At 36.5% G+C, this 23,269-nt stretch overlaps 2 protein-coding genes across 5 annotated transcripts in view; both read right to left on the bottom strand.

The window, feature by feature from the left end:
• Positions 1–650: 650 nt before the first annotated feature.
• On the bottom strand, positions 651–4,525 carry GPR88 (G protein-coupled receptor 88). The gene has a single exon (XM_051993238.1). The coding sequence runs from the start codon at positions 1,897–1,899 to the stop codon at positions 736–738; it is 1,164 nt and encodes a 387-aa protein (XP_051849198.1). The 5' UTR covers positions 1,900–4,525; the 3' UTR covers positions 651–735.
• A 9,083-nt stretch (positions 4,526–13,608) lies between these two features.
• The window catches only part of CDC14A (cell division cycle 14A), a 234,144-nt gene continuing 224,483 nt past the window's right edge, over positions 13,609–23,269 (bottom strand). The window contains exons 17-18 of one of the 4 annotated variants that reach the window (XM_051993244.1): positions 19,326–19,647; positions 14,048–14,062 (exon numbers count right to left, since the gene is read on the bottom strand). In XM_051993244.1, the coding sequence (XP_051849204.1) occupies positions 19,618–19,647 (30 nt within the window). In that variant the 3' untranslated portion in view covers positions 14,048–14,062; positions 19,326–19,617. Of the gene's footprint in view, positions 14,063–19,325; positions 19,648–23,269 lie in introns of all 4 variants that reach the window. The other 3 variants (XM_051993248.1, XM_051993247.1, XM_051993245.1) reach the window with 3 other exon arrangements.

The following is a 23,269-nucleotide window of genomic DNA, read 5'->3' on the forward strand; positions in this document are numbered from 1 at the left end:
TGCCACCTCTTAGATCTAGGAATGCAAAAAGCTATTAAAAGTAAACAAATTCTTGATTTTCTCACTGGCTGAGAAATCATTCAGCAGTGACTTTGCCATCTCTGAAGAACATCTTACAGAAGAGCTTTAAAGATAAATCATATTTTGCAAGATTTTGCTACTACACTACTGTGGGCTAATAATATACATTGAATAAATAAAGATCATATCAAAGTTAGCAGGTACCTCTAAAAATCATAGCATAAAGAATCTTTGTCCCATGCACATCTAGGGCTTTTAATAAATTATTGTACAACAAAAGGGGAAATAAAGATATTTTAATCACGGTGAGTGATCCAACAGGAAAAGCCGAGTTGAGTTGTTGTGCAGAGTTTATAGTTTTAAATGAAGTTCTCACGGATGTTTAAATTGCCAGCTTTGGGGGTTCTTAGTTTCCTCCTAGCAGCAGTGTAAAGGATAATGGCAGTCAATGGACCGAACTGAGTGACCTGGAAGGAAAAATGAATTTTCTTTCCCCGGAGCACCCCCATCCCATCTCTTTCCCGTTCTAAGAGTGAGGGATCTGGCAACCCTGGCTGTCCCTGTGACAGCTGAAGTTTCTCGTGCCAACTTTATTGCAGAATATTTTATGAGTCTTCTTCCTCCAGCGATGTTTTGCTTTGGAGGAGCGGGCGACCTGGGAGTGGGAAATCGGGCAACATCTCCTCCGTCGCCTGGGCTGCCCTGGCAACCGCGTCACCAATGCTGGCCAGCGGCCCGGGTGCCCAGCTGTGCCTGGGACACTGCTGGTACAGCAGTGGCGGCGGCGGCCGCCGCCGCCGCGTCCCCGATGCCGGGCAGCACCGAGCGCACAGAACGACGGAACTCCTCGTTCTTCCAGGTGTACAACAGCGGATTGAGGGCGGAGAGAGAGCAGCACAAAAGCCAGCTGGCCGCCTGCAAGCCCCAGGGGACAGGCAGCGAGAAACCGCTGGCGAGGCTCACCCACACGAGAGGCTGCGTGGCCAGCAGGAAGACGCAGCAGAGCAGCAGCACTGACAAGCCGTTGAGGCGCCTCTGTGCCCGGCGCGGATGCAAAGTGGGCGGCAGGGGCTGCGCCGAGGCTGCGGCCGCCTGGGGCACCGGGTGTGCGTGCGGGGGGCCAGGGGCACTTGGAAAGGCGGCCGCGGCCGCAGCACAGCCCGGCAGCTGGTGCAGCAGGTGGAAGTTGAGCACGCTGACCCGCTTGACGCTGACCCGCACCCGGCGCACGATGCCCAGGTAGCAGTGCAGCAACAACGCCGTCTGAGCCAACAGTGCCAGAGCTGCCAGCAGCGCCGGGTAGTGCACCTCGGGGGGCACGCGACCTGCGGGAGCTGCCCAAGGCGGCAGTAGCAGCACGAGCCCCAAAGCCAGTGCCCAGGAGAGTGCCAGCATGCCTGCCGTGTGGCGCCGCTGGTACAGCACCTGGTAGGTGGCGGGCGCCCGCGTGATGAGCAGGTAGCGGTTCAGAGCCACCAAGCAATGGGATAGGAGAGACACGGTGAGACCGAGGCCCAGCAACCCGCCCCGCAGCAGACGGTAGCTGCCCCCAGCCCCGTCCCACCCCCCTGGAGGCTCGGGCGAGGAGTTGGGCAGCAGCCCCAAAACGGCCTCCTGAGGCATCCAGAGGGCGCACACGCTCAGGTCAGCGGCGCAGCCGTTCACAATAAAAGCGTTGCTAGTGGTCTGGAGCTTTCGGAACGACGACACCAGGTAGATGACCATGCCGTTGGCCAGCGTCCCCCCGATGGCCAGGCCGGAGTAGAGGAGCGACACGGGAATCCGGCGGCCTGCCCACGAGCCTTCCTCTTCGCACAGCAGTAGCAGCGAGCCCCCGGCACTGGAGGTGGTGGTGGACGTGGAGGAGCTGTTGGTCATGCTGGCTTCCACTTTCACACCCAGTTCTTTAACTCTGACTTCTTTCTGAGGGCCCCATCACCTCCGACACTGTCCTGTAGGGTCAACAAGGGTGGAGGGCCATCCTCTCCCCTCCCCAAATCAAAAGGCTGTAGAAGAATTGAATTTCGGTGGGAGATCCGGAGAGGGGCAGAAAGACTGCGATGTGCTAGGTGAGCGTAATTTCTGGTAGCAGGTCCCTACTTCAGAAATGTCTCCACAGAGCAAGGAAAAAGGGTTCCTGCTTTCAGACAGCAGCAGTAACAAAAATAACCTCCCTCCTTCCAGTTGGAAACGCCAGCTGGATCACCCACTTGCAGGAGCCAGCAGGTATATCCCAGCTGGGAAAAATACCCAGATGGAGTGGTGGAGTGGGAATGGGGGTGGAGGGACAGGAGATACCTTGTTGTCAGGCTGGTCCCCTGCCGACAGTAACAGAAGAAGTGATCCCCCAAACACCTTGTCCCAACAGCAGCATCTACGGTCCCAGGAAAACACCATCAGAGAAGTTCCACTGGGATCAGTGCCAGGAGGATCCCCAATACTCAGGAACTGGGCACATGGTCCAAAGCTTGGCAGCAGCCCCAGCAGCAATAAGCAAGGAGGAGCTTCCCAGCTGGCAGCAGTGCCAGGGGGAAGACTATCTGATTTTTAGCAGCCTAGAGATCCACCCAGGCAAGCAAGCTCCTGCAGTCACAATAGCAGAGCACAAGGGAAGCTGGTTGAAAAGAAAAATGAGAGCTGTAGAGCACCCTAGACTGAGAAAGCAGGAATGGTGGCTGATGTGATACAGTCTCTCTCCTCTCAGCTCACTCCTGATCAGTTATTCATCACCCTGGGTAAATTCAGCCTTTCCACGCTTTTCATGAATTATTCAGCAGCCTTCAAACTTGGGAAAGGAAGAAAAATATCTTGCACAGAAAGTCTTGTAATTAGGGAGTTTCTTTATCCTTTACTCTCCTCCTCCTCCCTTCTCTTGCCCTCCCCCCATCAACTTCTTTTTCCTTTTTAGTCCCCTCCTTCTTCCCTCTTTGTAATAGAACCTTATAGGTCTACAGCACCTTTATTCCAATCTAATTCACAGACTAGTAAGAGATGCTGTAACTAATGAAATAGATACCTTAAACCTATATCTTCCTATAACACTAGTTAAGGATTAAAAAAAATCAAACAGTTAAAATCTCAGTTTCCCTGGGATTACATGTAATCCCCCAATGTTATTGTGTTGGTTTCCCTCCTCAATCCCTTTCCAGAGGCTGTAAAGGAATAGTGAAACATGAATTTCTTGTACAAAACATCTATAAAAAGTGGTCACCTAAATCTACAAACACACAGTCACAGAGAAATGATCAGTTTCAAGCTTCTTCCATTGCTAGATTAGAGTTGACTTTTTTTCAGTAGTGAAATGGTCAAAAGGCAAATGAGAGAATAACAGGAGAAGATGGGAATTGTGAACAATCTGCATAGTGGAAAAAGTAGGCTCTCCAAGTGATAGATTTGGCTACTTCCTTCCAAATTTATTTCCTTTTGAATAGGTCTTGAATAAGACCCACTATCTGGATTTGTGAACATTTTGCAGGATGCTAGCAGTCTTTCACCTTTCCTGAGGGGGAAAATTTGCTTTAAAGGGCAGCCCCCCAAAAACATGCTTCCTGAAAAATGGGAGGAATAGTTATTTGTGTGAAGTTACAATGTGCTGAGGAATAATCTAATAGTTTTGTTGATGGAGTTGCCATTTACCTGCTTGTTGCTGCTATTGGGACAAGATGCTTTGGGGAATCACTTCTTCTGTTAATGTCAGTAGAGAACCAGTTGGAGAGCAAAGTACCTCCTATCCCTTCACTCCTACTCCCACCTCAACACTTTATCTGGGCATTTTTCCCAGCTGGGGTATACCTGCTGGCTCTTGCAAGTGGGTGTTCCAGCTAGCATAATTTCCAACTAGAAGGAGGAAGGGTATTTTTGCTACTGCTGCTATCTTTCTTGTCCCTTCTGACATTAGGTCAATCACAAAATTTGCATGATTTATTATTTTCTTGTTTATAATGAATATATTAAACAAATTCTTTCTGGATCTAAAATTTAATGAAACTTAAAATCTACCCTCTTTCTATGAGCCCTGACACTTCTGTCTGATCAAAATGAATGACACCTCATTTTTGTTCCAGGAGTAAACATAAGGTTATAAGAATCAAGTCCAAAGGTCTGATACCATATAGTCCAAAGGCACCACTCACACCTTTAAGCTTTTTTTTTCTCACCTGAAAAAAAGGATACTCAATTTCTTTTCCTTTCAAAGGAACCATTCCATTCTGTTTACTTTATGGTTGTAAAATGCTTTGAAGAAAGTAAGAGCTAAGTATTACTAAATTAAGTCTAACCCATTTAAACTGTTATTCAAATGAAATTGGCTATAATCTCAGACTGTAAAGCTTTCTGCCATCTGGAGTTTTTGTAATTGAGGGATTTAGGGACTGCATAATTTTTCTTTCTATTAAAGATCATGCATCTAAAGTATATTTATTGTGCACAATACAATCCAAAAAGTATTTATTAATCAACTACTATGTGCAAGAATTACTTTATACACATCTATTGTGTGCAAAACTTACCTGGGCAGTATACTTTTCAGGAATGTACACATAAAGGATAAGGTTGATGCTAGCATTGCCAGGCATTGTGCAAGTCTTTGGGAGGCTCCCAAGGAAAGTGTGGGAGAATAGAGGTATTAGGCGCCTACCAAACTGAACATCTATAGTGATGTTATGCTGACCTCATTGTTGTCTGCCTGTGAAATCTGGATAATATACCAATACCATGAAAGGAAACAGAATCACTTCCATTTGAATTGTCTTGACAATCATTTGGCAAAATAAGGTACTAGACACTGAGGTCTCTCTGCAAGTGTCAAGCATTTAACCTCTCCTGCAGAGAGCACAACTCTGATGGGCTGGCCATGTTGTTTAAATGTCAAATATATATTTACCTAAAAGACTATTTTACAAAAAACTTATGAGGTAAGCATTCACAACGAAGTTAGAGTGATAGGAGAATAATCTCAAGGTCTCTAGAGAATTTGGGAATTGATTGTGAGACATGGGAGATACTGGAATATGATATGCCCACATCAAAAGAGGTGCTTTGCTCAAACAGCAGAGCAGGATCACAACAGCCCAAAAGAAATATGAGATGTGAAAGCTTAGAGACATCTCCATTCCAAATGTTGATCTGGACTACAAGTGTCTGACCTGTGTAGAGTATTTAGTGCTCAGCCACAATCAAACACATTATATCTTAATCCTGATATATCTTCTTTGAACAGAAAGGACAACAATCAATTGTGTGCAAGGTAAAGGAAGTAATCCAACTGCCATAAAGAGTTGGTTTGGTTTTTTTCTACCCTAATAGTTTGGTTGTTAGAAAAAAGATGTAGGATGGTAGAGTTTGAGAGGATAGGAGAGTCAGGTGAAGGATGAGGGAGATTGTCAGATAAAAAGAGATTAAAGATTAAAAAGTGATGATTGAGAGGAGTGTGCAATAAGAGGAGAGAGAAAAGGTTTAATTCTACAAGCATGGGGGGCTGAGAGAAAAGATCAAGGGTACAAATGATTATATGCATTGATTTTGATGAGGAAAATTCCTCTTCTTCTGAATTTGGTGTAGAGGAGGAGAGAATGGGGGTGAAATCATGAGCTAAGATCCTCAGCTGAGAGGCCATCAGAAATCATAGATTTTTTGGAGTCTAAAGTTTTTCAAGCTTATGTAGTCCATGTCTCCTTTTTTCAAAGATGAGTAAACTGAGTTCATACAATCAGTGAAAGACTTTGGTCTTCTGCTTCCTTATCCAGTGCTATAATATCATACCACACTGTCTCTCAGTTTCAACCAAATACATTATAAAAAGGAAGAAAGGTTTTCTTGAAGTCCTTTACAGATAAAGTTTGCAGTTAATATCTAATCCTCTCCATTTTTGCCATCTTAAAAAGTATCTCTCCATTAAGCACCAAGATACTGAGAAAATATTACAATTCCAAATGCAGACAACCTTTTCAGTTTTTCCTTCAAAAGGGAATTTGTAGATGGAATGATGGTTTCAGTATTAGATTCAGGTTTCTGGTTTTTGCCTGCATGTTGGCCCAAAAGTCAGTGTCGTCAAACTTAAGGATTAAACAAGGTGCTTTTCAGTGGGCTTTAGAAAATTTTCTGCTTTCATGTAGAATTTCCTGAGTCCTAATCTATCAGTGGATATTTGCCATGCTTGAAATTCACATTTTCTTCACTCTGAATCCCAAGTTTTCCTTCAAAATATGACTAAAACACCACCTCCTAAGCTTTTCCTGATCCATACAGATTCTACCTACCAGCAATCAAATTCTGTTGTATTTTTTGTATCTGTTTTGCATATATTTACATATTTACATAATATCTTTCCTCCATGGGCTATAAATTCCTTGAGGGCATACTCTTTCATCTTTTTACTTTATACTCAGCACCTAATAAGTGCCTGGTACAAAACAGCATCTTAATAATTGTTTGTTGATTGATTTATTCCCAGTTTGACACATTCTTGTCTCACTCGCTCAACACAACACCCCCTGATTAGCTCAGTGTCACACACATATAACTCCCTGATAGAACTAAGGCTTGAACTCAGGACCAGAGTGTCATCCACTTCAGCAGGATATACACACCCTTAAACATAAAAACCTAAACTGTTTGGCCCAAATTCAGTGTTATTTCTACCCATACCAAGCCAGGATTCCAATTCATCAATTTGCCCAATTATAAATTTGGGCACACCCTTGATACAGTCAGAGTTCTTTTCTATCTATGTGAAGCCGTGTATCTCTTTCTGCCTTTATATCAGTAGGACATCTTCAGTAGCTTTGTAAAGTTTCCAAGGCATTTCTTTAGTGACCTACATTTCCCATTTGCTTGTAGCTTTTCTAAGAATACCATTCTTTGGGTTTAAAATTGCTGTGATTTGTTGTCTGTCTAGAAAAGACTCCCCTTTCTATTTCTCCATTAAAGCACTTTTTGATTTTTTAATCTACTTAAAAAACTTGTGACTTCTGGTGTTAATGGCAGAAAATAGAAGAAAAATGTGGCAAACTTTCTAGAAATTAGAAACACCTTTAGATAATTCTTTTTGTGTTGAGATGAAAAAAGTTCTTGTATTTTTCAAATACAAAATATTATGGTTAATTAGCATGTTCTAACTTAGAAGAAAGAGTCAAAGATAGTAATGCAACATGAAACTAAAAACTTGCCTGATTAGACTTTGAATCTAATTCAGAAGCTCCAGCTTTCATTGCTGTGAGTATTAGTTTTACCACTACAGGTTGTCTCTTCTAAATGGTCTTCACTTCCTGCAAAGTAGGGCCTACTTTCTAAATGAGGTCTTTCTTGATCACCTCAGTCCTTAGAAGTCTATCCTTCTTGAAGTTGCTTTGTATTATCATGGCATATTTGCTTTGCACTTACTTACCTCTGCCATATTCCACTGGATAGTAAGCTCCTTGAAGGCAAGAACCATTTCATTTTTATCTATGTGGCCTCTGTGTTCAGCACAATGCTTAATAAGTGTTTGAATTGAATTTGTTAGTTGGGGGAAAAACAGTAAAAAAATTTCTGTTGCTACATGACAAAAATTGAAATATGTTTAAAATGATTGTGCATATATAACCTATACCAAATTGCTTGCTTTCTTGGGCAGGGAGGCAGGGTAAGGGAAGGAGAGAGAAAAAATTTGCAACTCAAAATCTTACAAAAATGAATGTTGAAATCTATTTTTACATGTAATTGGAAAATGAAATACTATTGAAGGAAAAAAGGAATTTCTGTAGCTAAAAAACAAACCCAATGGCCAGTCTTTTAACTAGGAGTTTCTTCAGACTTAGACTATTTATTGGATAATATATACAATATACAGTCATACACAGTATTGGTCTGTGCTTAAAATCTTTCCACCTTGGTAGAAAGTACCAAATATATCTCTGCTGGCATGACTTTTAAGAACAGTTTAAAGTTTGCAAAGTACTTTGTATCTATTATCTCAGATGGGGCTCCCAACAATCCTTTGAGATATTATCCCCATTTTACAAATAAGAAAACTGAAACTGAGATGTTGAATGATTTAGAATGGTCACATGATGATAAATATTTCAGGAGAATTCAAACCCAGTTTTGCCTTGAATACAAATACTGGGTTCTTTTCTGCCACCTCAGGCTACTGCTCAGTGTTATTCATTTATTTGGAATGAATACTAAAATAGAAATTTCACCAAGGCAATCTATTAATGAGTAGGTTGAACTGATTTGCCAAAATGAAGGAAAGCAATGTTCATTTAAGAAATGGACAAAGAGACAGAGAGAAGAGAGATAGAGAGGGAAAAGGGAGAGAGAAAGACAAAGGGAAATTAGCAAGGAGGGAGAATTTTATCTGAATTATTGAATGGGAATTGAGGAAATAATTGTGGAAAATTATTGGTAATAAAGATTGATCCCAAATTCTTATTAACTTAAATTTGTTTGTATTGTTGATGAAGAACTAGAATCTATATTCTAGACTTTTTCCATATTTATTATTGTCTTTGAACAATCAATTTGGCTTAATGGAAAGAGTCTTGGTGTAGGAGTCAAGTTGTCTTGCTTTTTTTAAAAAAACATAGCTTAAATTCTAGGCTAGAGTCTCATCTGTTAAAATGAGAAAGTTGAACTAGAACCCTAAGGTCTCTCTCTCTAGTCCAAAATTCTGTGGATTTTGGACAACAAATACATTTCTGTTTAAAAAAACTACAAAGCATTCTAGAACCCTAAGATCTCCCTCTCTACTCCAAAATTCTATGATTTTTGGACAACAAATACATTTCTGTTAAAACAAATCATAAAGCATTTTCTTCTTCAAAACAACCCTTGTCAGATGGGCAATGCAAATATTATCCCACTTGATAGGAGAAGAAATTGAGTCCCAGAAAGTCTAAGGGACTTAGAACATTAGGTTCACAGAATTAGAGATTGAACTGATCATAAGATCATAGATTTAGAGCTAGAAGAAACCTTAGAAGTCATCTAGTTCAATACCTTCATTTTTCAGATAAGAAAACTGAGGTCACATAAACTGAGAAGTTAAATGATTTGTTCAAAATTATATTTCAGTCGTGTCCAACTCTTTGTGACTCCATTGGGGATTTTCTTGGTAAAGATCCTGAAATGCTTTGCTATTTCCTTCTTCACCTCATTGTACACATAAGGAAACTCAGGCAAACAGAGTTTTAAAAGTGATTGGCCCAGGGTCACATAGCTAGGATATGATTGAAATCAGATTTGAATCATGAAGGTGAGTTGACACAACACGCTAGTCACTGTGCCACCTAGTTGCCCATATATGTAGATATATGGTAGATAGATAGTATATATACACATACACATACACACATAAATACATATACATATATATATATATATATATATACTCTAACCTGGACACACAGTGCTCTTTTCAGGATCATATTGTTATTTAATATTAGAGCTACAATTTGAATCCAAGGACTTATAATTTCAAATCTAAGGTTCTTTCCATTGTCACTTTAATGACATGATGAAGCATTGAAATAGGGCTATATGTTTATCTTTCCTAATTTTAAGAGTTAAACGGAAATTGGCAAACTCACTATGTAAAAAAGAATGAAAGACCAAATTCTCAATTATAGTGATTTAGAGGAAGATTAAAGAACCAGAAATCACAGTTTTATTTCTAACTATTCTATGGAGTCAGTGGAAAATTGAACATGTCTCTACATACACACTGTCTTTCTTTTCCCATATGCAAGAAATAAGGCAAGAATTCTCACTTGATTGAATGAAAAGTATTATCCAGGATTTTCCTTTATCCCTTTATTTATACAATGTTTCCTAACATTCATACTATGCTAAGCAGTTGGATGTCCAACTTATCAAAATCATCCATCAGTATAGGTTATTTTGGACATCCATTACAAATATCCAAAGAGTTGAACCTGGCATAATGAACAGGAAGGGTAATATGGTCTGGTTGCCTCTGAAAAAAAATCGCATTTTTAAAAATGATTGAAAGTTTCTGCCTAAAACAAAAGGCCCATCTTTAAAAAAAATACTAATTCGCTGTTTTAAGGCTACAAATCATGAAATGTTACTGTCTCTGTAAAACAGAAGTTGAAGACTAATTAAAATGCAATAAACGGGTATATGAAACTTATGAGCACAGATAGCAAAAAAAAATTACAAAGCTATTATGAAGAAACAGTGCCATGAAACCATCAAAGAAATGCAAAATTGGGGGGGAAAGATAGCTTGATCATGTGTCAAAAGTGAGAAAAAATTAAAGGTCAGACTAAATGCTTCACTGGTACCTCATAATGTAAAGACAAAGACCACTTCCAGACTGTTTGGTAGCTCCTGTTGGTGGACTCTGCTTTGGGGAGAAGTTGTATTTTCACCCAAACTTGAGAACATGAAGAATCCCACACAATGGAGAAGTCAAGGATGGGTTTACACTTATGGAAGGAAGATTCACATTGATGAGATTACAATGTTGGAACATTGATGCATTTAATCACATATACAGTTTGGTTTTATCTTTTAGCTAAATAGATTGCTTCTACATGTCATTGGATTTGGAATCCAAGGTCCTAGATTCAACCCCTGGCTTTATTATTTACTATCTCTGCTCGATTCTGAATAAGTCACTTTTTCTCTAGATATCATATTCCTCATATATAAAATGAAGATGCTGGATTTCTGAGGTCTCTTTCCAGCTCAGGATCCATGATCCTAGGATTCTTATCATCCATGACTGAATCTCTCACTTGTCTTGAGCTCTCCTATGAAAAGATTTTCTTTGCAGTGAGAACAGTTGCAAAAACTGCTTTCCTGGGATAGCTCTCCAGTGGAATTTTCAGGCTCAACTGAGACTACATATAGGGAATGCTTTGTTCCTCATTTTCTTTTCAATTTCCTTTAGTGTCAGAATTCCACAACCTCCAGCTCACTTTATCCTGCCCCATTTTTTTTTTACTCACTTTTAGGTGGTGTATGGGTTTGTTTGGGAATTTTCAAGAAACTAAAATAATATTTTATTTGTTTTCTTAGAACATGTTTTCCTCTTATCTGCTTGATCTTGAAGTAATCCTTAGCATTAAATATCCAAACGGGATAAGGAAAGGGGGATGATTTCCCAAATCAAACATAATTATCTGTATATTGACTAATGATTCACAATTTAATTAATTTTGATCTAAACACATCTCATTCTTTCAGCTTTCTTACTGTGACCTTTACACAGTAGGCATCTTTTAAGAATTTGCTGCATTTGTTATATTTACATTCTCATTTTAACTAGAGACTATCAATTTCAGTCCTGGCATTCACATCCCAATGTATGTTTTTCTTTGTCCTCATGAGATGAATTTGACAGCCCTACATATGTGCTGCAGCCAAGATATTGAGACACATAATACAAAAAGAGAAACAATTTGAGAGTTAAAAATTCAGCTTTGTATTTTTGAATGGGGATAAAGAAGAAAAAAAAGAAGCATGTATCCATTAATTATGGTCCCTTGATAATTAGTTTCAATTGCTCTAGGATGTGTCTTCCTTTTACCCTAGTCCTAGGAAGACAAGTCCATTCATATTTCTAATTTTTCCCCTTAAATTTTGCTGATGATATGGAAAACTAGATCCATAAGACTTCTTTAGTGAGAAAAAAAAGTAGTACATTTTCCTATCAAAAGACCACCTTCTGGTTTTTTCAAATAAACCATCCAAATCTTAACAAAGTATCATCATAGTAATACAACTGCCAATGAAATCAAACATACCATTTACGTGACTTTAAAACCTTGACCACATTGGATCTTAGTTTCCTCATCTGGCCAACAAGTGGATTGGATGGATGATATTTTTCATGTGTACTCCTCTGATTCTATTAAGCATAATTCCAGTCCTATCATATAACCTCTCTGGGTCTTAGTAATTTCACCTGTAAAATAAACAAGTTGGAAAAGGAAATCTCTAAAGTCTTTTCCAGCTTTAATATTCTAAAGTCCATTATGTAGCCCTCATTATTCTTCTTAGCTATAGTCCCACAACACCAAAGTCTGTTCAACATTTTCACCTGGATGTCCTTCAGTTTTCTTAAATTCAACACTTTCAAATACAACTCATCTCTCTCCTCTCTCTCTCTCTCTCTCCTCTCTCTCTCTCTCTCTCTCTCTCTCTCTCTCTCTCTCACACACACACACACACACACACACACACATACAAGACACACACACAACACTCTACATCCTAATTTCTCAATATCTATTGAGGACACCATTGTACTTCCTGTTACCCAGAATCACAACCCTGATCCAGTCATCTGATAGGCTCTGTTGATTGTCCAGAAAAAGTATATCTAAACCCATCTCTACATTTACATGGCCACCACCCTGTTTTAGGTCTTCATCACTTTTCACTTGAATTCTCGCAGTAACTTTTGCCGCCTCCAGTTTCTCCCTTTTCTAATCCATCCTTCACACAGTTTCCAAATTGGTATTTCTATATTCTAGGTCTAACCGTGTCACTCTTTAATTATGATGGCATCTTTTCACCTCTAGAATAAAATACAAACTTCTGTTTTGTTTCTACATATCTTCAAACCTTGGTTTCATCCATCCTCTTTCCACATTTAATAAATATTTTTCCTTCACAATGTCTGTACTACAGCAAACTAGACCAATTGTTTTCTCCTCATATGTCATTGCACACCTCATTTCAGTGTCTTTGCATGCACCATCTCCTTGTCTAAAATATTCAGCATCCTTAACTCCCTGCACTTTCTTAGCTCCTTTCAAAACTCAGCACAAGTGTTTTATCCTAGAGATGGCATTCTCTGTTGTCTCCAGTTGTGAATTCTCTCCCTAAAATTTTCCAAAACAAGAAAATATGTACAGCACTTTGTATATTGCATGAGTGCAAATGAAAATACATTTTTAATTTCTTATTTTCATAGATTATTATATATTTTTTCGTACAAAAGCACGGTGCTAATTTATAAAATGTAGATTTTTGTCTTTATTTCTCTGAGCACATATTGCTTTTATTTAGTGTGATATCAGTTCTTTGGGGACAAAGGTTGCCTCCATCACATCTTTGTATTCCCAGCCTAGTGCACTGATAGGCACTTAATAAATGCCTGTTGACTTTAATTCTCTATTCTTGTTGAAATTGCTGTCATTGCCTGCCCTTCTCTGGACTGTTGCAATACTTATCTATTCTTCCAGATCCATTTAAAGTCTATGAAGTCTTCTTCTCCCCACCTAGCAGTGATCTGTCCTTCCTCTGAATCCCTGCACCATCCATCTCATTTAACTCTTGTATTATTTCATTATTTACATATTCATTTCTGATCTACCCTAGCTCTACTATAAGTTCCTGAAGGAGAGTAGGAGCCACAGTAACTAGTACACTGCCTAGTAGGTGGCTCAATAAATATTTCTTGATTGCTTGATTGTCATGACCCAAGATTCTAGGCTGTCATTTTTTCCAACTAAGTTTCGACTCTGGAAGTCATCTGGAAGGATTTAACACCCCAATGCAGCATTTTTCCATGAGATGTCACATGTACATGTACTGATTTGTACATCACTCATATTTAGAAAGATACAGGGCAGCCTTAACATGGCTGAATGCACAGAATACAAACGCTGTCATTTTCATCCCTCAGGAAACAGAATCTCAGGTATAAATACTTCGGAAGGTGGAACCACATGGTTTGAAGCATGTTTTGCTCTCCCCTATTTTCTGATTCCTTGCCAAGAAGACAAATAATGTGGGGTGGGCTTTTTTTTTTTGATTTTTTTAATTAGGAAAAATATACCCAGATTCCCTCCTCCACCTCCTTGTGCTTTGCTAGCCCCACACTCAGCTTTCTCAGTCTCTACGAACAGGTAACTCCGTCATCACTCCCAGGTTCGGAAGAATAGTAGTGTCCTCTTCCTTCCTCTCCCCTTTCACATGGATGTCGCAACATGGTGATGATGCTTTGTTCTCTCTGATGTCCTCAAGATTCGTCCTTTCTATCCTCAAAGCCGAATTCCTGGTTCGGCCCTTGTCATGTGATAGCCTGTGTATATGAAGATGATCCACCATCAGTAAGGCAAGTACTAGAGTTTATTTTTCCAGTAGCACTGAAGGATTCACCAGAGCTCACTAGGTCCCCTTTGTGACTAGGATATACAGGATGACTATGGAATAGAAAGGTGAGGTATCATATTCAGCTTTTGAGTACCATGTTTTTTATCAACTGAGCATAACAGCTGTAGACAAGATATTGGTCAAACCCCAAATAATCTACTGAAAACTTATTGGACTTCATCCTCTAATTGATACAAAAAGGTAAAAATTACCCTCCATAAGAAATCCTTTTTCCTCCCACAAAGGTATCCCCCCAAAACAGCAGATTCTACTTTTCTCATACTAAATTGCAAGGATCTAAGCTAATTCATATAATCTCATAAACTATCTCTTCTGACCCCTTTTTCTTACTTGCTTGTTTCACTACAGACCAGCAAATCTATTCAAAGACCTTTCTTCTCCCACTTCAATCTGACACTTTCTTACAAGATTGCAATATGCAATATCTCATATTCATTGATAAAATCTCCCACCAAACCATCCCCCAACTAAACCAACTATTTCATTTAATATCTTTCTTAATATCCCAATTCATGCAGAAAAATGTCTTACACTATATTTGATTAGGTGAAAAATCACACTTTTCTCAAGCTTCATTGTCTAGGCCATGAACTATTTAGTATTTTTTCTAAGTTCCCATTAAGTACCCAGCACCCCTCAGTCAAAGAACTCAAGGAAAAAAAGAAAAAACTTGAACAAAAAGTTCAAACCAACTAAAAGAAGCAGAGATCCTTGAAGTATAAGATCTCAAAAGTGCACTAAAATGGAACCAGTAAGAGGGAAGGAAAAATGTGGTTTGTATTTTATACATCTATACATATACACATCCTACAAGTATATATTCCTACAAGTATATATTTTTAAAAATCTGGTCCTCTTTGAAAACAAAGAACAAATAACATTTACAGAAGTAGGTCTTGCTTCATATGTAAATACATGCAGAAAAGTGTAAAACACATTGTATTTTGTAGGTTTCCAAGTGCAGCCAGTTTAAAAATTACATGCTTTTTTATTTTATTAAAAAATATCTTATTAAATCTCTCATTACTAAAATTAGTAAAGAATAGGTGTATTAATGCAAAAATGATACATTCCCACTGAAACTGGAAAGTGCTATAAATTGAATTGTATCCCATTGATTCCTACCTTCATTTTGAAGAACAAAAATCATTTTCTTAAATTCCCTCTAATGGTTGTTGCTAGTGTTGTGTAAGCATGCAAAGAGGTCTCTATTGTAATTCAAAACAAAGGAGGCAGTGAAGGTTGCTGTGGAAACCTAAAAACTGAACTTTCTGACTTTTGGCCAATTAAACTCATCTCTAGCATGGCTTTTTTTTTTTTTTTCCTTTGAGGGAAGGGAGCAAAAAAGAAAGCTCCTTTTTCCAAGCCATTTTTAAAAATCTCACCCTTTCAGATTTATTGTGCTAGCTAGAATCAGAGGAGTTATTAAGTTTCCACATATATGCTCCTGGGACATCATTGCATAATTGAAATGCCCTATTTTCAAAGCAGCCTGATATTTTAACAAAACTTTCCTACATCTGTGTACTTCCTCATTCATGGCTTCCAACTTCCCAAAATTTCTACATTTTTGCTTTTTATTTTTGACAATATGGGAAGAAAGTGCAATTTTGAGGCAATGAAGTGAACTTTTAAATTGAAATATTTGGAACCTAAAGTCTTTTCTCTAATTAACATGTTCCCCACAGTTTTTCCCTTGTATCCCCACTTCTTAGAAATTCTTTAAACAGCTCCAGAAATGATAGTTGACAAATGTGGACCAAAATTAAACAATTCAGTTGTCTAGGTTAATACCCTTCCCACACCTAACCATCTAAAAAAAAATTTTAAAGCTTAAATAAATTTAAATAGATTACTGAAAAGTCTGCTATCTGCTAACTTCTTTTTTAGCAACTTACAAGTTAGCTACTAATTAGAAGCATTTCGGGCTACCCAATATTAGTTTCCATCTGAACATTTTTTTAATGAAGGTTTTATGCTTTTTATAAAAGTTGTTTTACCCCTTGGTCTGATTAACATAATTCATTCCCTAAAGAAGCAACTAGGTAGGAATACATTAACATTTTAATTCAGCTCAAAATAATTTTATACAATTATTTTTTACTTTAGATTCCACGTGGAATCTACTTGCAAACTACATGTAAATAAAAATACTTTATCTTATATGGAACTTCATATTGTAGAATAATTAGAAATATCCTTACTCTTCTGAGGATATGTTGTTATCCAAATTTTGTTGTATGATTAAAGAAGAAAACTCAATTCTTTGGATACCATTAACTCCCTCCATTAAAACAGCTGTGCATTATCAAAGAATAGAATGTGCCAGCAGAAGGAATTTATTTACAAAATGAAGACAGAACTGGATGAGATAACATCTCAGATCTAACTCTTAAATTCTACAATTCCATTTGCTATAACATGAATCATTATGAAATGCTGTCCACCTTGTACTATAGCAGTTGGTTAAAGGAGGATACTAAAACCTACTGATATGCTTAGAACAATTCATGGAGGAAGGCTCACAAATGAAATTCATATTCAAAAATTAAATTTATATAGCATCTAGTGAATAATGAGAATGTTTTAATTTTGTTAAAATTGCATTTAAACCTATTTGTGACACTGCTTTTTGGAAACTGAGGGGATGCCCACTAACTGGAAATTGGTTGAACCAAAGTCGTGGTATGTGGTTGTGATGTGATTGTGTTGTGAGAAATGATGAAGGTAATTGCTCGCAGAAAAACATGGAAAGACATGAATTGGTGTGCAAAGTTGAATAAGCAGAAGTTCTCCTACTTCTTTTTTTGTACTTTGTACAATAGCAATAATATAATGATGATCAACTGTCAAAGACTTAACTACCCTGATCAATACAGTGATCCACAATTCCAAAATTCTCATGATGAAAAATGCTATCCATTTGCAGAGAGACTTGATAAACTCTGAATGAAGATTGAAGCACTTTTTTCTCCATTTTATTTTTCTTGTCTTTTTTTCTCCCACAACATGGTTCTTGTGGAAATTTTTTACATGACTTCATAGATAGATAGATAGATAGACAGACACACACACACACACACATATATATATATATATATAATATCATATTTCTTGCCTTCTCAATGTTAGTGGTATGGAGTGTGAAGGAAAAGAGAAAGTTTAGAAATGACAAAAAATTTTAAGTTAAAAAAATTTAAACAACAAGAACTGCAGGTAAACTAAGTTGAATGGCTTTTCTGGATCTAATTCCAAGGTCAGGGATACAGACATACACACTCTGTCATACAGCCTTACAAAAGGCTAATTACTGATAATAGATGGTAAAATAAAAACATACAACTGCATTTTTTTTTTAGAAATTCATAAGACATCAGCCAGCCAGACTGTATAAAAGCTAAAAGTCTAGACAGACATTAGGATATCAGAGCCTAGAAAGCAAACATATCTAAGTTAAGAGAGCCAAGGAATAATTTAAATGGATAAAACTTTTATTATTTATTAGCAGTGTATTTATCTACACTTCAAAATACAACAAAATATAGCTTTGAAGGTATGCTATTCATAACAAAATACATGTCAAACATTTTTAATAATTGGAATAGAATTATTTTGCTCTATATTTTCTATACTATGTACACATACTTTTTGGTGTGTCTGTGTTTGCACATGTGTACAAATAATATTAAGACACATACACATATGCAGGTACAAATGACACATATACACACATACAACATGAACATTTACAGTAGTCAGTTTTACAGTCATTTTAATATAGCTGCACACAAATCACTGTTCACAGACCAAAGATGTCAACATGATTTTCCCCCCACCCCAGAAAATATGATATGAATAGATTTCCTTCAACAATTCACATAAAATTGATATTTCAATAGTCATAATATATCATCTTTTTGTACTCATTCACTGATCATTTTGACAACAACACATAAATTGTACAATATACTTCTTTCTATTAAAAAAAAGTTATTCACAATTTTTTTCAATTTTCCTTCTGCAAATTTATGGTTTCTTTCTGATACAGTTTAAAGTCCTGCAGTCTATTCATTTTTGTTCAGTCTTTACAGTCCAAACTAAGCTAATCAAAGCCAAATATTTATTTCTATAATTTTTTTCAAGTAAAACAAAGCCCTGGGTTATTTTGTTGGTATAAGAACTATCCATATATAATATCTGATTAAATATAGAGATTCATCTCAAGGATTGGAATAAAGTACTATGAACCCTTCTTGCTAACATTTCACATGCTAGCCTAAGTAGAGCAGGAAAAGCATTCCCATGGTTGTTTTTTCCCAAAGAAATACTGTCTAGGGATACTGATAAAGAAATGAATGATTAATCTTTAGAAAACTGTAATAATGTACACTAATGGCCATTAAAAAAAATTATGTTGCCAAAATGTCCAAATCTGCATCAAGATCTCATACTGTTAAAACAATTTTTAATGAAATGATGTATAGCAGCATCTGGTGAATTTTTGTCCTTTTGTGACTTAAATCTACTGATATAATGTGCAAGATTACAGGCAACAAGAAAATCATATATTGCAAATGAAGTCTAATCCAAAAAATTTCTTTTGAAAACAAATTTAAATGTAAAATTCTGGGAATGCTTCACTGCTGTCTAGTAGAGGGGAAGCTTATGTTCTAAGGGAGAATTTTTAGTTAACTTTTATTTGTAGCCTGATTTGAAGTTTAAAAAACAAAGAACACCAAGATGCTCAAAAAATGAATAGGGGATCATACAAAGGAACAGAGAGAAAAAGAAAAACTGGCACTATACCAACCAATACACTCATTTGCTAGTGAGAATCCTGCATAACTAAACTATGTAAAATAAGACTGTTACCCAAAAAACTTAACAGGTTATATCATATTTATGGTGGATCCATCAAATTATTCCTTTCCTTCTGTTCTTTTCTCCTACATCCCTTTTTTATTATGTGAAAATATTTATTCATCATAGATAAAATCATCCTAGCAAGTTCAAAATACATATTTTTGGTAGCAAATAGCAAGAAAATCTAAATCAAAATATATTCTAATCTTTACACAATTACATATTTATAAATTTACCAAAATAGTCTTTAGCTTGACAATACATATATAATATAACACTGTACAGAAATGTAATAACAAGTGTATTACCGAAATACATTAAAAATAATCCTTCACATCACCAGGCTCGACATGAAAATTTTCTTTAAAAAACACACCCAACATCTCCATAAACATTCAGTGCATTTACAGTAGTCATTAACCAGAGCTTTCTGGTTTCAAGTCTCTCCTTGAGGTCTGATCTGAGTGCTTTCTTTAATTATAAGGTTAAGAATGCAGAGATCTCCTCCCAGTGAGCAGTTTCTTTCCCTCAACAATGTTCCTCCTCATGAAGAAATGAGTCTCTTAAAGGCTGAACAGCTTTCATCGAAGCAGCAAGGCTTTAGTATTGAACATATTCAGATTGAAGGGACTGTGTAGAGGAGAAATAAATCTTTGTTAAAATGCAGTCAGCAAAAACTTCCAGTTGTGTATGCAGCAATCTCTACCTTCAAAGCAGTCTTATTCTATTATTCTACAAATATGTGAAATAAGATTTTAAAAACTAAATAGGTGGGGGGGATAAGAAAAGCATCTGTCTATAATCCATAGTTAACCAACTATATTGTTCAATGGGTAAAAAGAGATTTCAAAATCAAATCACAACTAGAAAGTGAAAAGGAGAAAGAATTTCTAATTTATTTTACTTCAATATCACAGCTGAACTTAAATACAATTAAATGACAAATATCCTTTGGAGGGAAAATGTACTTTTTTATGTAATTCAATATAGCTCAATGATGCTCCTAATCAGAGCAATTAACAATCTTTTCATTTTTTCTTTGAGGCTTTTCTCTTTTAATAAACACTTTGTGAAACACTTTCAAGAAAAAATAACTGAATAAAATTTCAACATTTCTTAAAACGGTTCCAGTGAGGGAAAAGGGTTCATATGTAGGAGAACTTTACAGTTATTTTAAATTCTATCAGAATGCCTAATTCATGGTAGTGAGATTAGATAATGAAACACAGAATGAGTAGGAGCAAAACAGCAAATCATGCAAATAGGAAACAGACCACATTGGACAACAGGAAAAATACAAGATGGATGGAGAGTTCTCCAAGCAGTTTTCTTTTAGCAACAAAACAACATAGATAAGGTCCTTTGTTCAAGAGGGAACTGTTACCAAATTTCCTCTCAAAATCATCAAATCTAATTCTTTGGTAGAAATCTACTCAATTTTTTTTTTTTTTTACCATCAATATACTTTCTGTATTCCAATAGTCACGTCTGGAAAAAGTGCTTAATTCAGTTGGAAAGGATATGCCAAACTTTATTCTGTGTATCTATATAGTAGTATCTCAACAAAGTTTACAAAGTATTCTATACTCAAAACACTCACTATACTCATATACTCACTCTATACTTACTTTCCTATAAGATTACTATAGATTACAAAATAATATTCCATCATTTTGTTCCCCATGGAGTTATCACTAAAAAAAGGAATTTGCCCCTTTTCCCAAGAATCTCACATATTAGTAATACATGTCTTTCAAAAAAAAAACCCCAACAAAACAAAACAAAGAATTCCATTCATTTTGTTTAATTCAACTATATTATGTATTATTCTCCCATAAAATCAAGACCTATTTTCCAAATAAAACTTAATGACTGAGAATTTAAACAGAAATTATCTAGTATGACAAACAATAATAACAAAAAAATTATTGAATCTATCTTAAATCACAATGAAACCAAAATTCTGGAAACTGATAATTACAGAAAATAAGCTAATTTGATCTCTCGCATGGCATTGCTTACTAACTTTTTATATTTCACGGTACATTTATAAATTTATACATTGGCTTGAGCAGAACTGTTGGAGGCAGAGGTCATCAGTAGCATGCACAGAATTGTTACTGCAGAAGGATTCTGAAGTGGAAGGTATGAGTCACTAAATAAGTGATTGTCTCACTAGTTTCCATGTTTCACTTGAACATGGGGAAGAATACAGATTACTGGGGGTCAGAGGTAGAAGGTGGCATAGAAAGGCAAAGGATGAACAAATAATAGTGACCTTGGCAGCAATCCCTAATGAACAAGAAGAATAAAATCCAGAGTTTCAAAGGAAGTCCATTATACCCAGAAATAGTGCTTTAATCTTGTATTGTGCTGATCCTTCCTTATTATTGCCAAAGCACACTTTTTAAAAATACTGTATTTTGGAAATAAACAGGCATGGCCCTTGCCCCTGCTGATACTTACAAGCTAAGAAAGAGGACAATATTATGGATAAAGACAGAAAAATGAGCCAACCTTCAGTATATAAATTATGATTTGATGACTAAAACTTTATTTTATGATTTTATGAAAGGAATGAGTGTGGGATGGCCAATGAAAAATTGGTTTCCAAGAGCTTTTAGAATGAAGGAAATAAAGGTTGGTAAAGCAAAAGGTATATTTCAACCAAAATTAATGAATAAGTATATGGCTAGTGGAAGTCTTTGACATTCTAGCAACCAACCTAGGAATGGTGGACAATGCAAGTGATTAGGTTTTCCCAAATTCATAGAAATCTCATATATGATATAGAAATCATGATTTCTTTAAGATATTTTATTGTTCTTTTTCATAATCATAAAAATTCACTATGTTAATGGGTCTTTCCACACTTCCCAGACATTAAGAAGGAATACATTTTTTAAAATATAAAGAAACCTTCCTAAGCCTACTTCTCAAATTCAAGTCCATTCAGAGTGTGGGATTTCTTTATTTCTGTTGTATCTGTAAACAGCCACAAATTCTCAATGAACAGTTGTGATTTCTTTTTTAGAGAGATCACAAATAAATCAACAATAGTCCCTTATTAAATAGATTTCTTCATTTAAGAACAGTGGTTGTTAAAATGCTAAACTAGAAAATAAAAACATGGCTGACAGAACTTCAAAGATTGGGGAACTTCAAATATTTCCACTAGCCATATACTTATTCATTGGCTTCTTTCTTCTCTCTTTAAAGTAAAGAAGCCTTTATTTAGCATAATGTCACACATTAATATCCAAGCAGCATATGCCATCATCTCTGCAAGACTGAATGCAATTTTAAAAGACAGAAAATGGAAAAAAGAACTTAACAAATGATTCTAACCAGGTTACTTTATACCAGATTTATATTTTAAAAATCATTTGTTTTGGGGTTTTTCCCCAGTTTCTTTTTCACTTAACTATTTCACTTAACTATTGCTACTTCCATTATAGTAATGGGTTGGGAGTCCTTGGGGAATAATTTATAGTTGATGTATGAAGAAAGGCAGAGTATTTTTCAGAGTTTTAAAATCAGACAAATACTTCCACTGGGCTTTTCACTAAGGAAGCAGTACCTAAGCATAATGGCAATAGAAAATATTTTTAAAATCTTAGGTTCACACAAAAAACTCTGTTGTTGAAGAGGTCCAATTTCACTCCCACTAATCCACTATTCCAGAAACTAAGAGCCCCCCATATCAGCATTTTTAGATAAATAAGCAGTGGGAAGACTGAAAATTGAACACGACAACACCTGCCTCAGATAACATACTTCAAAGAAGTATATGGTAACTTTTTTCGTCCATAAGAAGCCTGAACCTAGAAAACATTTCACAAATGATTGAGGAAATAATAAAGTAATTGATATTATGGAATTGTAATAAATATAAGTGACCACGCTAACAGCAACTGGTACCAAATAACCAATTTATTAAGTGTCTATAAAAACTACTAAATGCTAAGGAGTTGAAAGAATGAAACTATTCCCAAGGAATACACATTCTAAGAATTAATAATTAATTTGTATTCCTTTCTCTCGTATACATAGCCCAGGCCAGCACACAGCAAGTATTTAATATATTTGGTGACCTGAATTAAACTAAAACTTCAAATGACTAGGTTTTCTGGGGGACATTCTACTTTCTGTAAGAGAAACTGTTAAAAATCAAAATATTTTAAAAATAATAGCCAAGTTATGTTTTTGGACAATGTGATATTCTGACAAAGTTCCTACATCTACAATAAAA

Source organism: Antechinus flavipes, chromosome 4 (assembly GCF_016432865.1).
Source record: "Antechinus flavipes isolate AdamAnt ecotype Samford, QLD, Australia chromosome 4, AdamAnt_v2, whole genome shotgun sequence".
In the NCBI taxonomy this organism is placed as follows: domain Eukaryota; kingdom Metazoa; phylum Chordata; class Mammalia; order Dasyuromorphia; family Dasyuridae; genus Antechinus; species Antechinus flavipes.

Coding starts and splice junctions, on each gene's coding strand:
- GPR88 (XM_051993238.1), bottom strand. CDS start 1,899: ATGACCAACAGCTCCTCCACGTCCACCACCACCTCCAGTGCCGGGGGC.